Raw genomic sequence first — 19,500 nt, 5'->3', positions numbered from 1 at the left:
GCCATCTTTAATGAATCTCAGAATTTGATCCAGAAAGAAGGAAGAGAGAAAGAAAAGAAAAGAAGAGAAAAGAAGAAAACTAAAGGACTTAAGGACTTAAGATCTAAAAACATTTAAGAAAGGGAAAAATAAAGTGCAAAACCAATATGATGATAGTAAACAAAAGGGAAAAGGAATACGACAGAGAAGGAAGCCGGTAAGGCAGAGGCTAGAAGAAGGGGGTAGAAAGGTTTGTTGGGAGAAGAAAGAAAGGGAAAGGTGGAGAAAAGCTACAATGTTTTGAAATTAAATGGAAAAAAGGAATTTTTATGGATAATGGATAAAGTATAATTAAAAAAAAAAAAAAAAAGATTTTGCAAGGTACATAAGATGAGATGGTAGTATTGCAATGGTTTAAGAGTTGACAAGAGATTAAAATGTTAAAATGTTTAAAAATGATTGGCTTTAAAACTTAATAATAGGAGAGGTTTAGAATATTGTTTTAATTAAAGAGTTTAATAAAATTATGGTATTGATGTTATTATAAAATTTTTATTATAGTATTTTTTTTTAATATTTGGATTTATTGTCTAATTATGCACTTAATTATGTTGGATGTATTAGTTAGATAGAATGTACCAAGCAAAATCTGATTGGGTATTAGATATTATTTTAAAGATTAATTTGATTAACTTAGGGGAGATAGAAAGGCATCATACTCTGATTAATGATTTCAGGAGAAACTGATTTTCTTTTTTTTTTCATAAGGAATGAGACAAAGGGATGATAAAAATGGACAAAAGATACAAATATAATGATTCAAACTAAGATGATTAATTAAGGTAGAATTAAGAAGTGTGAAATATGTGGAGAAGTTAATATAGAAGGCTTAGAATGGTAAATAAAATAAGTAATGATATGTAAGATGAGCATGAATATAATTGAAGTCCATGAAGAGAGAGACACCTGGGTCCAAGTTACTTTCCAAAAGATTTTTTTTATGTTTTGTGTGTTGTGTGTATATGTCTTTTTGGGGGAGAATTAGTAAAAACTTGTAGAAATATAGAATGAGAATAATGGTAACTAAGTCAGAAAGAAACAGATGAAATAATAATAATGATATTGAATAAGAGTAAAGAGAAGTAAAGAGAAATTGAATAAGAGGTTTTGGTATGTTATATGGAAATGGTTTAAAACAGAATCATAATTTATCTGACTTGTTAAATTTACAATGGAAAAAGGTTTAAACATGTAATGAATAATGATAATTTGTGTGTTTTAAAAATTAATAAAACTTGTTTTTTTTTAAAAAAAGAAAAGATAGAAGAGTATGAAAAAGTAACAGGTTTGAAAATAAATAAAGGTAAAACAAATATATTAACAAAGAACATGTTAGCAAGACGAAAGAAAGAGTTGGAAGTCTTAGAAATACAGGTCACAAATAAGGCCAAGTATTTAGGGATATATATATTACACCAAGATGTAGTACATTGAAGGAGGGTAACTGTTTTAAACTCAAACAACAGATTGTGACAGACTTGACAAAATGGGAAAATTTAGTTATCATTGATTGGGAGAATATCTACAATTAAGATGAATGTATTGCCTAGAATTTTATATTTATTCCAGACAATCCCAATTTGATTAGGGAAAGAGTTTTTCGAAGACTTAAATAAAATTGTGCTGAAATACATCTGGCAGAAAGTGAGAATAAAACTCAAACTGTTACAAGATGCAAGAATAAGAGGAGGCTTTGCTTTGCCCAATTGGGAATTATACTGTATTATCAAGCGACAAATCTGATGTGGGCAAAGGAATGGATAACATTAAGGAACAGTAGATTATAGACTTTAGAAGGACATGACTTGCTGTTCCTCTGGTATAAGGGAACTAAAACACAGGGGTATTTTAGAAGACATTATATTCAAGAGGCATTGTTTTTAAGTTGGAAGAAGACAAAAAGACAATATTACTTAAAAATTCCATTATGGATATCTACCATTGAAGCCTTTTCTTATCCAATAATATCTAAAAAGGAACAAACAGTTAGATATGGTTCTCCCCATATGGGAGAAAGAGGCATATGCTGTGCGGTGGGCAATGCTCACATGGAGACATTTCCTGGAAGGAAACCAAATCCCCTTTGAAGTCTGGACTGATCATAAAAATCTAGAAGCTCTGAAAACTCCACGGAAACTCTCAGAAAAACAAGTAAGGTGGGCTCAATACTTTAAATGGTTTAATTTCACTCTCAAATATCTCCCAGGGGAAAAAAATTTCTTGACAGATGCCCTGTCCAGGAAACCCCAATACAACAGCAAAAAGATTGAAGTTATAAAACCCATGATCCAACCAACCCAACTTGCAGCCAAAGTAATCACCTGGGCACAAGAGAAGAAAGAATCATTGACTGACAATGCAACAACTTCAATATTTAAGGAGGCACTACTTAAGGACGACTGGCTCCAGGCTAACAAAAATCTTTGTTAAAAATCTTTGTAATCTTTGCTTACTCAAAGATTGTCTAGCCTGGGTAGAAAACAAACTTTATGACCCTGCCAGCCAGAGGATGGACCTCATGAAATGATGCCATGACTCAAAAATAGAGGGACACTTTGGTTTTGTAAAAACCCTGCATCTCATCAAAAGACAATTTTGATGGCCATCTCTCAAAAAGGACATTGAAAACTATGTTGCTAGTTGCCCCATCTGTGCTGCTGCAAAAAGAAGACAAGGGAAATCTCCTGGACTTTTACGAACAGTGGCAGAACCTTCAGCACCCTGGAAAGAGATCTTTATGGACTTTAGATCTTTATGGACAAAGTCTATCTTCAAAAAAGATTTCTTTTATTTAGGAAAGCATCAAATTGGCAAAGTCCAGTGTAATTCTGGATTGAGTCAAATCCGGAATTACCATGGACTTTGTCAATTTGATGCTTTCCTAAATAAAATAAATATTTTTTGAAGATAGACTTTGTTTTTTTCTTTTGAAATGGATTTCATCATTTGGAAACCTGACATTATTCTGGATCTGACTCAACCTGGAATTATCCCACAACACTACAAATTAGAAACACCCCCCAAAGTCACACTCTTTGCCCCTTTGAGGAAATGCCTCCAAGTTAATAGGACCCAATGGACAGCAAATGCTTCCTTCTCCCAAATTGCCCATCCCCTTTCAATTTCCATTAATTTCCTGGAGGTGTAAGCTCAGGGTTGTAAGATCCCAACGGCGTTTGTCTGCAAGAGCATGGCCCCCACAGCCACATCTCTGGCATCAGCCTGGACTACACAAAGGGGACATCTGTGTTGGGATGCTAACTCACGAAACTCCTGGGTGTATTCTGCTATTGACCTCCGCCTCTGGTTTAATGGTGTTCATCCTGGGCCTAGCCTTCAGTTCATCTATGGGCTCCTCGCACCATGTGTGGAGTGCCATCATAAACTGGTTATAATCCCTCAGCTGGACATTATAGTTGTGAAGAGTGACCATCCAAGCTTTAAAAATGCCCCCAAAACTGTCACCCAAGCAAATTCATTGGGCACAATATTTAACTTTTCCTTGCACTACATTCCTGGGGGAAAGAACTTTATGGCAGATGCTTTCTCTAGATTGCCCCAGTACAATAGTGTTAGGCCAGAAGTAATCCGTCCAGTTATCCCTTCCAAGCAACTAGCTGCTCCAATGGTCACCAGAGCCCAGGAAAAAGTGGATTCCTTCCCAGTGATTTATGCAAGGAACTGAAAGGAGCGTTAAAAAGTGATGACTAGGTCCTGTCCCACTCAAAGGACTGCACCATGCAAGGTAGACTGGCTTGGATTGGCGCTAAACTATATGTTTCCACCAGTCTTAGGGGGACTGTGTTGCAATGGGCTCATGATTCGAAAACTGCTCGGCACTTTGGCATTGTGAAAACTTTACATGTGATCAAACAGCAGTTTTGGTGGCCCTCACTGAAAAAGGACATAGAGACCTATGTGGCCAGCTGTCCTGCGTGTGCTACTGCTAGGAGGTCTCCAGGGAAGCCTGCTGGACTCCTCCATAGTGTTGCCAGGCCTAGCGCCCCATGGAAGGAAATATCTATCTATGGACTTCATTGTTGAATTACCCGAGAGTGGGATGAATTCAGTCATTTGGGTGATTACCCTTATATTCCAAGCGGGTGCACTTCATACCTGCACCAAGATTCCCTCTACAAAAACACTTGTCAAACTATTTATTCAACATGTGTATAGGTTACATGGAGTTCCAGACCGCATCATTTTGGATGGGGTGGTTGTTTACAATTCACCTCCCACTTCTGGTGGGAATTCCTGAAGCTGTTAGGCTCCACCCAGGGTTTAAGCTCCACCCACCACCACTAAACTAATGGGGCCTATGAACATATGAACTTGATGCTGGAACAGTACCCTATGTAAACTACCTGCAGGACAATTGGGCCAACTTGCTGCTATTTGCAGAGGTTGCTTACAATAAATCAATCCATAGTAACACTGCTTCACCTTGTTTAAATTTGCTTCTGGTCAGGATTTTGTCCCCATACAAAAACTGCCCCAGAGGAAGCCTCAGATCCCCTCCTTAGTGGAGTGGATTGAACAGCTTCAGTGTATTTGACCTGTCACCCGTAAGGCACTAGACGAAGCACATCAGTTGGCTGCTCTTGCTTTTTCTTCTCAATTTTTCTATTAAGTACTCTAAGATGAGCAGAAAGATACCAGCCTCAGCTTCTTCAATCCCGACTTCTTCCTCCTCACCATCTGGAGGACAACGATCAATACAGGTGATGTTATAACAAGAGAAGGAGAAAGAAGTGACACTGCAGATGGTTATGCAAGGAATTCAGAAGATACAAGTAAAAACAGATAATATTGAAAAGAGAACAGAGAACATTGAGCAAAGAACTGAAAAGACAGATGAGAAAATTGAAAATATTCAACAGATGATGATGCAATACGAGGACAGAATCAAGAAAATTGAAGAACAAGATGTACAAAGAGATAAGAAGATTGGAGATATGGATATCTGATTGAGTGAAGTGGAAAGAGATAAGGGCAGATCTCTGCAATCATTGGGATGGGAAATTGATAGCTCAGAATTCTATCTTAGATTTCAAAATATAGAAGAAGAAAAGGGTGAAAACTAGAGGTAACTAAAGAGAAGATGATGGATGGAATGGACGAGGTTTTTCGTGTCTATACAAGATATGCGATGAGAAATAAACTGCCAAGAGAAGTTCATATCAGATTTACTAAGAAAATAATTAAATCACAAATACTGCAGGCGGCAAGAGAAAAAACACTAAAGTACAAAGATAAAGAAATAGTGGTACTGAAACAGGTACCGTGAAGAGTGAGAGAGATAAGAAGAGAATATTTATTCTTGACCAAAGAGTTACTTAAGAGAGGAATAAATTACAGATGGCTGATACCAGAAGGTCTCATGTTTACCTGTCAGGAACAAAGACACAGAATTGATACAGTTGAAAAAGCTGACTTATCTGGAACATTTTAGAGGAAGGGAGGAAGATACAAGAAAAGAAGAGTCGTTAATTAAATTTCAAGAGGAATGTACAGCAGTAATTGAAAAAGAAGAAGGAGCCGTAGGTGGTGTACCCAGAGAGCAATGAGAACCAAGATCTACTAGAGCAACAAATCCTTCTTATAAAGTCTAAAATGGATGAGAAAAAACTGATTACAATTAATATAAATGGGCTTAATTCAGCTATTAAAAGAAGAAAAATATTTCACGTTAGAGAAATTAAAATTTGATATAATCTGCCTACAAGAAGTACATATTAAAAAACAACATGATTATATATTGAAACAACAAAAATTAGGGAAATTATTTACAGCATTGACACAGTGTAAAAGAGAGGAGTGGTGTTATACATTAGAGATACAATCCCTGCGGAACAAATATATACAGATGATGATGGAAGGATTTTGATGGTGGAGATAACGGACAATAATCTAAAGATACTTTTAATAGCAATTTATGCCCCAAATGATAATCAAGAAGATTTTTACAGGAAATTACATAAGAAAATAATTGAACTGGACTATGCTAATATCTGTCTGATGGGAGATTTTAATGGAATAATAAATGACAAATTGGACTATAAAACACAAAAAACAGCAAAGAAAGCTAGAAAGGCATTGCCAAAATTCTTCTTTCGAATGGTAGATGAGATAAACTTAAAAGATGCATGGAGAGAGAGAAATGCGGAAAATAAACAATATACTTTTTATTCAAATAGACATGCATCATGGTCTAGAATAGATATGATATGGATGTCAACAGAATTGCTTTCTAACATACAAGACATTGAAATAGAAGCAACTACCTGGGCAGATCACAATCCAATAACACTTGTATGGAAAGGACAAAAAAGGAGATCTAGATGGACTTTAAACAATACGATATTAAAGGAAAAAGACCTTAAACAGAAAATTGAGAGAGAATTGACTTTTTTCTTTAAAGAAAACACAAAAGAGGATACATCATTACAGAACCTCTGGGACACGATGAAGGCTTATACAAGAGGCTTGATAATGAACTATACAAGGAAAAGAAATATAAAACAGAAAAAACCTTTAAAATATTGGAAGATGACTACAAGAAGTTGGAAAAAAAACTACAGAATTTCCACAAAAAAGGACATTAAAATTAAAATGGACATAACTAAACATAAAATGGGGCTAATGGAAAAAGAAGAAATAGCACAAAAAATTAAAAATGCTAAACAGAATTACGTTGAAGATACAAACAAACCAGGCAGATGGCTAGCATATAAATTGAGAAAGGAAAGAGACTTGAGAAGAATAAATCAATTGATAAATGAACAAGGACATGTATGCTGCGGAAATGTGGAGAGGAAAAAAATTATTCAAGATTACTATGGAAAACTGTACCATCAAGAGAATGTTCAGGAAGAAAGAATTCAACAATACTTACAGGAAGCAAATTTACCTCAGATACCCAAAGATATTGAAATAATGTTAGAAAGTAAAATAACAATGATGGAATTAACAGAAGCTTTAAAAAAGCAAAACATTGGGAAAGCACCAGGTTCGGACAGTTTGCCAGTGGAATTTTATAAGACATTCCAGGAAACATTGAATCTTCACTTATTAGAAATTATGAATGAAGTTATGACAAAGAAGAGAATACCCAAAACATGGTCAGAAACATATATCACACTTGTACTGAAGGAGGACCCAGACCCACAGCAAGTTAAAAACTACAGACCTATGTCACTATTAAATTCAGATTATAAAATTTTTGCTTCAATTCTGGCAGAAAGACTGAAAAGATACTTAAACAATTTTATTCACCCTGATCAAAATGGATTTCTGCCAAAGGGACAGATTAAAGATAATATGAGAATAATTTTAGATACACTGGAATACTATGAGGCACATCCTGAAAAACAAATGGCTCTGATGTTTTTAGATGCACAAAAAGCCTTTGATAATGTGAATTGGTGTTTTATGCTGTTACAATTGGACCAAATGGGCTTTGGTAAAAAAATTTACTCAAGCCATAGAAACGATATATCATAAACAAACTGCAAAGGTTGTGATAAATGGACTTTATAGATATAAGAAAAGGGACTAGACAAGGCTGTCCACTGTCACCTCTGTTGTTTGTGTTAACACTGGAAGTGCTGAATAGGAACATCAGAGAAGAAAAAGAAATAAAAGGAATGAAAATTTAAAAAGAAGAGTATAAATTACAAGCTTTTGCAGATGACCTGGTATTTATATTAGAGGATCCATTGGAGTCAGCACCTAAACTGATAGAAAAGATAGAAGAGTATGGGAAAGTAGCAGGTTTGAAAATAAATAAAGATAAAACAAAGATTTTAGCAAAGAACATGTTAGCAAGACAAAAGAAAGAATTGGAGGAAGTTTTGGGGATCCAGGTCACAAACAAGGTTAAGTATTTAGGGATACATATAACACCAAGATGTAGCACACTTAAGAGGACAATTATCTCAAATTTAAACAACAGATTGTGACAGACTTGATAAAATGGGAAAATTTACAATTATCACTGATTGGGAGAATATCTACAATTAAGATGAATGTATTGCCTAGAATCTTATACTTATTCCAGACAATTCCAATCAGATTAGGGAAAGAATTTTTTGAAGATTTAAACAAAATACTGCTAAAATACATTTGGCAGGGGAAGAAAGCGAGAATAAAACTTAAATTGCTCCAAGATGCAAGAATAAGAGGAGGATTTGCTTTGCCCAATTGGGAATTATACTACCAAGTGACGAGTCTGATGTGGGTAAAGGAGTGGATAACACTGAGGAATACTAGACTTTTGAATTTAGAAGGACACGACTTGCTGTTAGGGTGGCATGCCTTCCTCTGGTATAAGGGAACTAAAACGCAGGGGTATTTTAGAAGACACTATATTCAAGAAGCATTGTTTCTAAACTGGGAGAAGATAAAAAAGCAATATTATTTAAAAATTCCACTATGGCTATGTACTATTGAAGCTTTTTCCTATCCAATAAGATATAAAAAGGAACAAACAGTTAGATATGGTGAGATATTGAATGAAAAGGGTGAACTTAAATCTATGCAAGCGTTGGAAGAACAACGTGTAAAAATGAATTGGTTTTCATATTTGCAAATACAATCTAGATTTGATAAAGATGTTAAAACAGAAGGTATCTATGATAAGTTGACTGATTTAGATAAAATTTTGACAGGTACTGATGAAAAAGTAATCAAAAAACTTAATGGACATTTGCTAGATTTTAAATTAGAGGAAGAACAAGTAAAAGAAACAATGATTGCGTGGGGGAAAATTTTGGATATGGGATTGACTTAGATAAATGGCAAAAATTGTGGTCTCAAAATTATAAAATGTCAACTGCATATAAAGAAAATTTGTATAAGATGTTTTACAGGTGGCACTTACCCCCGACGAGAATTGCGAGGATGTTCAAGAATAAATCAGATAAATGTTGGAAATGTCATCAGATATCTGGCTTATATTACCACATGTGGTGGACATGCTCGGATGCAAAAAGATATTGGACTATAATCCACACATGGTTGGAAAAAATGACAAAACAACACATAGACTTTAAACCTGAGATATTTTTATTGAGATTACCAGAAATATATTGTAAGGAATTGAAATATTTGATTGTAAATGTTTTAACAGCAGCTAGAATTGTATTTGCTAAGAATTGGAAAAATGTAAAAATACCTATGCAGGAGGAAATTATTAAGAAAATCATGGACTGTGCTGAAATGAGTAAATTGACATTTGAAATTAGAGAACAAGAGAATAAACAATTTTATATGATATGGGATTTATTTTATCAATGGTTAGATAAAAAGACACGGTAAAGAAATAGATTAGTAAGCCTTACAATAAAAGTTAATAGATTGATATAGAATACAATATAAAATATATAACCATTGGATGAATGTATAAGATTAAATCATAATGAAAATGGGCGTTGGTTCTTACCTGACACGCCATTTCTCTGGGAGCCGTGAGGATCATCCAGTGAGTGGGAGGTGCTTCAGTCTGCGTCGTTGTAGGCTGAGTTTAATTACTGAGGATTGCTCCGCCCTTCATCACGTGGCTGCCTTGCAATCCCCAGTTTACGCGAAGTCGAGAGTGAATAGAAGATCCTGCTCTCCTCTTACTATGCTAAAGGGTTCATTGGCCGAAACAAGACCCCACCAGACGGAAAACTAATAAGGGTGGGGCTGGATGATCCTCACGGCTCCCAGAGAAATGGCGTGTCAGGTAAGAACCAACGCCCATTCTCCTGGAAGCCGTTCGGATCATCCAGTGAGTGGGACATACCAAAGCTTGGCTGTCCTACGGGGGGGACTCCGTCTGGTTCTGTGATCCCTGTGGTTCCTCGAGGACTCGCTGGAGGACTCGTCTACCAAACAAAGCCTCCGCCGAGGCAAATATGTCGATCTTATAGTGTCTAATGAAGGGAGATGGGGAGGCCCAGGTGGCCGCCCGACAGATATCAGCGATTGGAGCCTGGGTGGCCCAAGCTGCCGAGGTGGCTGCACTTCTCGTGGAGTGCGCTGTTATCCCGCTGGGTACCGGCAGAGCCTGGGACAAATAAGCCTTGGAAATGGTAGCTCTAATCCAGCGGCCTATGGTTGAAGGGGACACTTTGTGGCCTAGGGATTTGGGCTGAAAGGACAGGAAGAGGGATTCGGACCTCCTGAAAGACTGGGTACGCTTAATGTAAATGCGGAGGGCCCGTCTTACGTCCAGGGTGTGCCAAAGCTTCTCCCTTTCCCGCGAGGGATTGGGGCAGAAGTTCGGAAGTGTGAGCTCCTGTGACCTGTGGAACGCTGAGTTGACCTTGGGCAAGAAGGTAGGGTCCGGCCTGAGCACCACCCGGTCGGCGTGGAAGATGCAAAGGTCCTTCCTCACCGACAAGGCCACTATCTCCGATATTCGGCGAGCCGAAGTAACGGCCACCAAGAACACGACTTCGAGTGTTAGGAACTGGAGTGAGGATTCCCTGAGAGGCTCAAAGGGATGTTTGGTAAGGGACACCAGGACCTTATTGAGGTCCCAAGTAGGGTATCTGTGTACTGTTGGGGGACACAAGTTAGAGGCTCCTCTGAGGAATGCCCTAATGCGAGGGTGAAGGGAGAGGGGCCCCAGATTGTCACCAATAATGACAGTTGAGAGGGCCGCTACCTGACGCCTCAGGGTGTTCGGGGAAAGACCTTTTCCTCAGACCCTCTTGGAGGAATTCCAAAACTTGGGTGATGGAGGGTGAAAGCGGGTTGATCTGGAGACCATGGCACCACTTGCAGAAAGCATTCCAAGTGGCATTGTATATTGGGGTTGTTGAGGGCCGCCTGGCGGCTAAAATGATATCGATAACCTGGTCGGAAAACTGTTCCTTTCTCAGACGTTCCCGCTCAATCTCCAGACGGCTAACTGGAGCCATTGAGGATCCGGGTGTTGGAGGGGCCCCTGGGAAAGGGATATCCTGTTCGGGGAATTTTCCAGGGAGGGGCCACCAATAGATTGCGGAGGTCTGCAAACCATGGGCGTCTGGGCCAGTAGGGTGCGACTAGAATCAGCTCTGCTTTCTCGTAGATGAGCTTCTGGATGACTCTGGGGACCAGGGCTAATGGAGGGAATGCATATAGAAGTCCTGTGGGCCAGGGGCAACGGAGGGCGTTGTGGTTCTCGGCCCCGTGGGATGGGTACCTCGAGAAAAACCTGGGGAGTTGTGTGTTGAGCGGGGATGCGAAGAGGTCCACTGAAGGGAGACCGAACATCATGGTCGCCTCCTTGAACAGTGACGGGTGGATGCGCCACTCAGACTGGTCCACCGTGGTCCTGCTTAGCCAATCTGCTTGGGTGTTTGAATCCCCTGAAATGTGTTCGGCTTTGAGGGAGAGGAGATTGCGCTCCGCCCAACGGCAGAGGCGCTCAGCCTCTCTCATCAAACGTATGGACTGGGTGCCCCCTTGTCGGTTGACGTGGGCCTTGGCGGTGACGTTGTCCGTGAGTATAAGGACATGCCGCCCGCGTACGTGAGGGAGGAAGTTGCGTAGGGCTAGGTGGATGGCACGGAGTTCCAACCAGTTTATACTGCATGCCTGGTCTACCTGTGACCATGTGCCCTGTGTCGAGAGCGAGTGGATGTGAGCGCCCCATCCGGACAGGCTGGCGTCTGTGGTGAGGGTGAGGCGTTGGGGCTCCTTGAAGCAGTGTCCCTTGTTGATGGCGGGACTGGTCCACCAGAGGAGAGACGTGAGGACCCTTGACAGCACCTTGACCGTGGCCTTTGAATTGCTTCTGCCGGTCCTTTGGAACGGGAGCAGGAACCACTGGAGGGATCTAGTGTGTAAACGGGCCCAGGGAACAATGGAGATACATGAGACCATTTTACCCAGTAATTTAGACAATTCTAAGAGTGATACCTTTCTTGATCGTCTGATATGTTTGACGGTTTCCTGGATGCTCAGGAATCTCTCGGAGGAAAGGAAAACCTTTCCCTGAATCGAGTCAATGACGGACCCCAAGTGGGTGATCCGTGTGGATGGTAACTGTTGGCTCTTTTGCCAGTTCACTAGGAACCCATGGTCTTGAAGTGCCGAGAGAGTGGCCCTGATATCCTTCTCTGCTTGGAGTTTGGAGTGAGACAGGATGAGAATGTCATCCAGGTAACAGTGGAGGCGAACCGGGAGGTTCCTGAGATGGGCCGCCAGAGCCGCGAGGACCTTGGTGAAGGTTCTAGGGGCAGAGGCCAGCCCAAAGGGAAGGGCCACGTATTGGAAGTGGCGATGGTTGTAGCAGAACCTGAGGAATTTGGAATGGGAGGGCCGGATTGGGATGTGGAGATACGCCTCTGAAAGGTCTATAGAGGCTAGCCAGTCCCTCTGCCTGATGCCCAGTAGTATGGACTGCAGGGTGTGCATCTTAAACCTGCGGTAGATCAGGTAACGGTTAAGGCGTTTCAGGTCTAGAATAGCCCTCCAACCACCTGAGGATTTGGGGACCACGAAGAGGTGGGAGTAAAACCCCTGCCCCCGCTCGGATGGTGGGACGGGTTGAATGGCCTGTATTTTGAGGAGATGATGGATGGCTGAGTCCATTAAGTTGCGTTTGGTGGGATCCCTCGAGGGGGGGGATGCCATGAAAAAATCCGAGGGGGCGCGCTGGAATTCAAGCGCGAGACCAAGTCTGATGGTGTCCCGGACCCAGGCATCGGAGGTGGAGGAGTCCCATCGGTCGGCGAAATGCTTGAGGCGTCCGCTGATGGGAAGGGAGGTACGGGATCTATCTGGTACGCCAGAAAGGCTTCCCTCCTGAACCCCTGAAGAGACGCCTGTAGCTGCCTCCTCTCCTGCTCCTGTCGCCCGGATCGGCTCGATCCTGGGGCTGGAAGGGCCGAAAGGAGGGGGGTCTTGGATACCTGGGCGGGAAAGGTGACTGGTAGAAAGGTCGTGAGGAACCTCTCCGAAATGGCTGAGGAGCTCTTGACTCTGACCTCTGAAAAAGGGGAGGAAGAAATTTTTTCTTGCTTCGGGTTTCAGATAGCAAAGGCTCCAGGGCAGTGCCAAATAGTTTGTCCCCCTTAATGGGGGCAGTGGCCAACTTAACCTTGTTTTTTACATCCGCCTGCCAGTGCTTGAGCCAGAGCAGGCGGCGAGCTGTAACGTGAGAAGTTATTGCACGGGCGGAGAACTTCACCGCGTGGTAAGTGGCGTCGGCCGAGAATTCTGCCACAGCCGTTAATTTTGCGATGTCCTGATGTGCCCTTGTGTTAGAGGGGGGGACATGCTACTTCAGTTGGCGGAGCCACCAGATCGAAGACCTGGTGAAGAAGGAAGCGGCCGTGGCCGATCTAATGGCCCAGGTGTCAGCTTGATGAGCCCTACGTAAAGCCAGTTCGGACCTCTTGTCCTCGGGTTTCAAAGCCTCCAGGGGGTCACTGGGGGAGGACGAGGATGCTAAGCCGACGATGGGTTCGTCTACCTCGAGGGTGTTAAGCAAGTTGCAGAAGCTCGCTTCGAGGTTAAAGAACCTCTTGTCCTGGCTGGATGGGCAGGGGGGGCCCTCGTAGAGTCCAACTGGCTTGAGACTAGGTCGTGGAAAATGGGCGGGGCCGGAATAACCTCCGCCTCCACCACGGGCTGCCTAAAAATAGCGTCCTCTTGCTCCTCCGCCGGGGAAGGGAGAGCCGGGGAGGACTGAACGGACAGGCCAGAAATATTCTTGGCCTTAAATAGAAGCGATCTAAACATGTTAGGCTTGAACAGGCCCACAAAGGTGGGTTGGTCGGGAGTGAGGCCCTCGTCCTCGGACATGTCCCCTTCCATCGGGTCTAACTCCGATAGAGGCTCTCCTTGGTGCGTAGACCCCCATTCAAATTCCTCTTCCTCCCCCCCGGACCGATACAGATCCTCCATGGCCTCCTCCATTTCCCTTTCTGGGAGAGGACTGTCCCCCTGTAAAGGTACCTGACCATAGGTAGGGTCCGGTCTAGGCGAGGACCTGGCTGATGGCGCATCGTGTTCGGGCGTTATCGAGGGGGGGCCAGACCTGGACATCTGTTGAAGGCCCTCTGCTATCCCCTGGTGGATCGCCCGTTCCATCCATACCTGCATATGCGCAGGGATCTCGACTGTGGCGGCCTCTTCCTGGCGCAGACCAGTGGCCGTGGGGGTGAACGTGGCTTCGGGCGTCCGTCTGGTCGATGGTCCGGGAACCTGGTGTCCCTGGGACGAGCTGCGCCTGGAGAGGGAAGAGCAATCTGGAGGAGGGGGTGTGTGTCTGGAGGTAGAAGGAATGGAGGGTGGGGGGGCTGGAGGCACCGGTTGTGTCTCTCTAGAACGCCTGTCAAATTCCTTCTCCAGTGCCTTATGACGTCTTAGGGCGTCTCTCTGAGAGGCCTTGGAAGGTTCCTTAGAAGCTTCCTTAGCCTGTCTGCGCAGGTGGTAGGACTTAGATTTGGCCTTCAAAGAAGGGCCTCTAGCGGAATTGTCACCTGCCATTTTAGAAGTAAGGACTGTAATAATATCTAAAGGCGGTTGGCTCGCCAAGGGTTCGACCTACAACAAAGGCCGGGAGTCCTTTCAGCTGGCCCGCACCCCCTTTTGGAATTTAGATGTATACAATCTATAATATTATTATGTTATAATTATTAGTATATATATACGTATGCGTCTAATTAAAAATAAAATCCAATTAGTATTGGTAATGTGTTATAATCATATATCGATAAGATATATATATATATATATATATATATATATATATATAATATTCAAGTATATATTTCTTGGTTATATTATTATTATTATTATTACTATTATTATTATTATTATTACTATTATTATTATTGATTTTTTTATTTTGAAGGGATATCTAACTCCGAAGTTGGTTCAGTGCTCCCAGGAGGGAGTGACCCCAGAGGTTGATGCTAGATATATTCCAATTGGCCAAATGAACGCCTGAGGCTGGAAAGGAGGCCTCTGGCAGCTGGAGCTCCCAGGCAACAACCGGGAGGGATAGGCTGCAATACTTGCCCTGAGCGCTGCTGCGGAAAGCCAACAAATTGTTTTATAATGCCCAATACAACTCTCCCAGACTAGAAGGCCTGTGAATGTAAATTTCGCAGTTACAATGAGGCCGGAGAAAAAAAGGCGCCCGAGCACGCGGCGGCTCCCAAAATGGCGGCCGCCCACAACCGTCCTATGTCAGGCCGCTCAGAGCGAAGATTAAGCCTCTCCAGCCGATTTAGAGGCTGAGAGGCAGCCAGGCAAGATTTCGCCCCTTCCAGGGGCGATCGGCGTTTGTAGTGGGGGGGGAACACCAGCTTCGCTTTGTAGCGCGATCGAATCGGGCCGCTATAAAGGCGGCGTGGAGAAGCGGCAGGAATAAACCGAATGGGGGGAGGGTTGGCGCCAGAGCGTGAAGAAACCGCCCGCTGTTATCCCCCCCTGGGGGCGAAGAACGCGCTCCCCTTGCTGACAGTCCACCCCAGATGCGCAGAAGCTAAGGAAATAAACAATAATTCAAACCTGAACTAAAGAGGGAATACTTGAATCGGCCAAGGAGAAAAGATTCACACAGCCTATCCTAACGAAGGCTGAGCGTAAACTGGGGATTGCAAGGTAGCCACGTGATGAAGGGCAGAGCAATCCTCAGTAATTAAACTCAGCCTACAACGACGCAGACTGAAGCACCTTCCACTCACTGGATGATCCGAACGGCTTCCAGGAGAATTAGAATATCTCGTATAAAAAGATGGAAAAATAGTCAAATGAATGTTTAATAATTGATATTATATAAGCACAAGCTTGATCGATAAGGTGAGAATTTATATAACGTGAGTAATGTTAAAAAAAGGATAGCACAAAAGATTGTAACCAACTGACACACTGTATGTATATAATTGAAAGAGGGTTTTATGTTTTTATGTTTTGTTCGTATGTTTGTTGTAAAAAATAAAAACTTTGTTTTTTTTTAAAAAAGAAAATATGATAATCAATAAGGTACATGAATGTACCGAGATGGGTAGACTAACTAAGTTGTTAAAAGATAACCAAGACAGTGAATATTACAAAACATGGGATATCTGGTACGACTGGATAAAGAAAAGGTGATATCTGATGACCTGGTAACATTTTGGAAAAATAAGGGTGACATGTAAATAAATGTAAATAAACTATATGTATGCATATATAGAGTTTAAAATGAAGAAGGAGTTATTATAACAATGTATAACACGCTATCAGAAGAAAAGTACAAGTGTATCTATTGCTTTAAACAACGCTGTAAAATGTAAATATGTGTTTTTAATTTCATAAACATTGAATAAATAAATTTATTTTAAAAAAAGAGTAGGGGTATATGTATAAATGATAAGAAAGGGACAAATAATAATTCCCTTCCCTTTCAGCAGGGCTTTCCTTTCCTTCAGTGGTCAGACTTTGTAATAGGCATGGCAATAAATTTGAGCTCTGACGGTGACTGGTGCAGTGATAAAGAAGGTACCACTTCTAGTTTGCTCCAAACCTGTGGTCTTTTAGTCTGTTCTTAATATTTTGTAATTTTAATCTGTTTTATGTCTTTATGATTTATTACATTGTAAGCTACTTAGAGTTGCCTTGACCTGTGAGATAGGTGCCATATAAATTTAATAAACAAACCAATTATCCAGGCACATCGCCTTTTAAGGAACTTACAGCAAAAGCCTGTAGGTATGACATAACTAGATTAGCTTATTTGCAGAGAAATCAGGAGCCATGGACTGCAAAACAAGATAGAGCTGCCTATTTGTCTGCCTGCCTGCCTGCTCTGCTTGCCTCTATAGTTTACATTCTAGGGATTTCCTTTCACCTTTTTAAGTTGAAGGAAATCTGATTTTTTCCCCCTGATTTAAAGCCTGGGAGATATGTGCTTAAAATACATAAAATGTTTGGTTCAACTTGAGAATCACTGGTTTCCAACTCATCAGCTTCTGTCTTTATATATAACAGTGTATCAATATCTAATAAGACGTACTATGAATCATTCCCATCTATAATGTGATCAGGTGCAGAGAAAAACCAGACATATTTTATCATGGTTAACCAAGTTAGGTGGACCAGATTTAATTTTGCTGTCCTGTATTTTGTTTCTGTAGCATCAGAAAGATGTAGAATCATGGTCTTCCAGATTCTAATCTGGTAACTTTACCACTACATCAAGTTGTTTTCTCATAACTATCTATGTAGATCTGAAGTGATGAATATTTTATTACAAAACATGTATAGTTTGCTTCAAGAATACATTCACTTGCATTAATTTCTAACTTGATGTAATGCTGGAGACAGGTAATAATCTCTGGTCAGAATCTTTAGGCATAATTTCTGTTTGCAGCTTCAGGAAGCAAACACGATATTTGTAAGCATATAAGACTACCCAGTCGCTCTCTTGACTTTTCTTGTCCTTTGCTTTTCATGCTGGATAAGCTTTAAGAGAGATTTAACTGCTTGGATGCAAGAAATAGTTAATGTCTCATTATCAATAAATATTTTTTTACTCTCCATTCTGAAATGATGACATTAAAGAAAGCCTGTTCTATGTGAGAAGGAAGTTCTATAGAGCAGAAAATCTGTGGTAAAGAATGGGATAAAAGCAGTCATTTATTGACAGTTCTTCAAATCTAAATCTTATTTCAATATGCTTTTCACTTTCTTTTTCTTCTTATTCATTTGAGCTGTCCAGAGTTGCTTCAACAGTGAGATGAGTGGAATAATTAATTAATTAATGTCTGTGAAAGTCAGTCTGCCTCAATAACCTGCAATAAAAACCTGCAAAAATTTTTTCCAGGATGATAAACAATTAGTTCTTGAATAAAAATAGTACAGACTCTTTGCCAAAGAACAATTAGATGTACTTTACTAGAAGGCTTCTTAATTTGCTGTAACTTTCTTACCATTCTCAGGGTGTTCCATCTCACCAATGCTGCCATCAGGTGTGGTGCGCTCATAGTGGTCCTCAGGTAGAGCCAGAGGCCCTATCCGAGGCCCTGATGAAGATTTGCTGCTAGGTGTTTCTGACTCTTCAAGGCCACTGTCATAGTAACTGTGCTGGGAGGGATCCTGCAGATCTTGAGCCTGATTGGCTGCAGAAAATGTCACTCGGCGATGAGGTAACTGCAAAAGTCAAAGCAAAATCATTAAATATGTTCAACACTAGTACGGTAAAAAAGATATATATATCTTCAATAAGTGACCCCAAACATATTCTACAATCAAATCTAATATATATGTTTCCATCAAAGAAAATCTACCTAAATTATAGACAAGAGTATAGAGTGTACTGAATTTAATGTAAATACACAGTAAAAATTGGCTGTCAATTGTTAACTTCTGGTAGAAGGTCATCAAATTAGTAACTATATTATTGACTCATGGACAGGCATTTCTGTTCTTAAAATAATAAAAGGATTCAAATATTTTGAATTTATGATGCTTTGTAAAAAAAAGTTTATTGTTATAACCACAGATTGTTGTAATCACAATATACTCTACAATGTATTGTGTTCCTGTGGTATAACATATATCATAGTGTAAAATACAATAAAACAAAATGAAGTGATAAAAAGAATATTGCAAATACTGTAGATTACTGCCTATCACAGATCCTGCTTCATAGAAATGCATACTATGGATAGTCCTTATCATTCATTCAGCAACTGTTCAAATTTTCAACAGTGCTGAAGAAATAATTTTACAGTGCATTTATTATCTTCACAGAGTTCCTCAATCATGTGATGACTATTATAGCCAATATGCATTATCTTGTGCTTGACCTATGCTTTCCCCCCCATTTTTGTAGAGCAGATTGGAGGGAAAGAAATTGCAAGAAAATAAGCTGTTTACTTTTCTACACATCAAAAGCAATGCAATTGCACCTGCACCTTGGGAATGGTAGCCTCAGATCTGCTGGGGCTGAATGGGCTGATGGTGGTAAAGAGCTTAAGCTGCAGGCTGCTGGTACCCCCTCCGTGCCAGCCTGATCCCTGGCTGACCATGCGACGTCACTTTATCTGAGCAGCTGTCAACTCCCTATCTTCATTCTATTTGAAGCTCACTAGCAACTGCCATAACCAGGGGGAAGGGACATTTGGGAGGTAAAGAGCGCTAGAGCTGTGGGAAATTGGGGAGTATAGACATTGACAGGAACCAGAGATGCCAAACTGATCATCTTCCTGCCTTCAAGGATGTCAGCATTTCCAGTAAAAGTACCCTTTTCTCTAATACTTATGGAGTCAAGGGTTATTCTTCTCTAGGGTATAGGCTGTGGTCAGTCTGATAGCAGGTAAGCTGTGCTGTAGCAGTCAGCCAGGAGACCAATGTCTACAATGTCTGACACCCGTCCTCCTAGGACAAGAATACCAAGGCCCCCCACCCTGGGTTTGAAGACCCGAAGCAGCCAGGTTTTTCCTTGCCCAGGTATGGAACTATATACAAGAGTATGTGTCAGCCTTC

The 19,500-nt window shown here is 41.1% G+C and overlaps 1 protein-coding gene across 4 annotated transcripts in view; it reads right to left on the bottom strand.

Annotated features, from left to right (window-relative positions):
• Positions 1-19,500, bottom strand: part of PCDH1 (protocadherin 1) — a 291,570-nt gene that overhangs the window by 31,372 nt on the left and 240,698 nt on the right. For all 4 annotated transcript variants that reach the window (XM_087960970.1, XM_087960968.1, XM_087960969.1 and 1 more), the window contains exon 4: positions 17,943-18,162. In XM_087960970.1, the coding sequence (XP_087817096.1) occupies positions 17,943-18,162 (220 nt within the window). The remainder of the gene's footprint in view (positions 1-17,942; positions 18,163-19,500) is intronic.

The sequence above is a fragment of the Notechis scutatus genome, chromosome 3 (assembly GCF_049901735.1).
Source record: "Notechis scutatus isolate UNSWTSFEM ecotype Mainland chromosome 3, rNotScu1.2, whole genome shotgun sequence".
Classification (NCBI taxonomy): domain Eukaryota; kingdom Metazoa; phylum Chordata; class Lepidosauria; order Squamata; family Elapidae; genus Notechis; species Notechis scutatus.
Note: the sequence above shows the minus strand (reverse complement) of the source record. Positions and strands in the feature narration are given on the sequence as shown.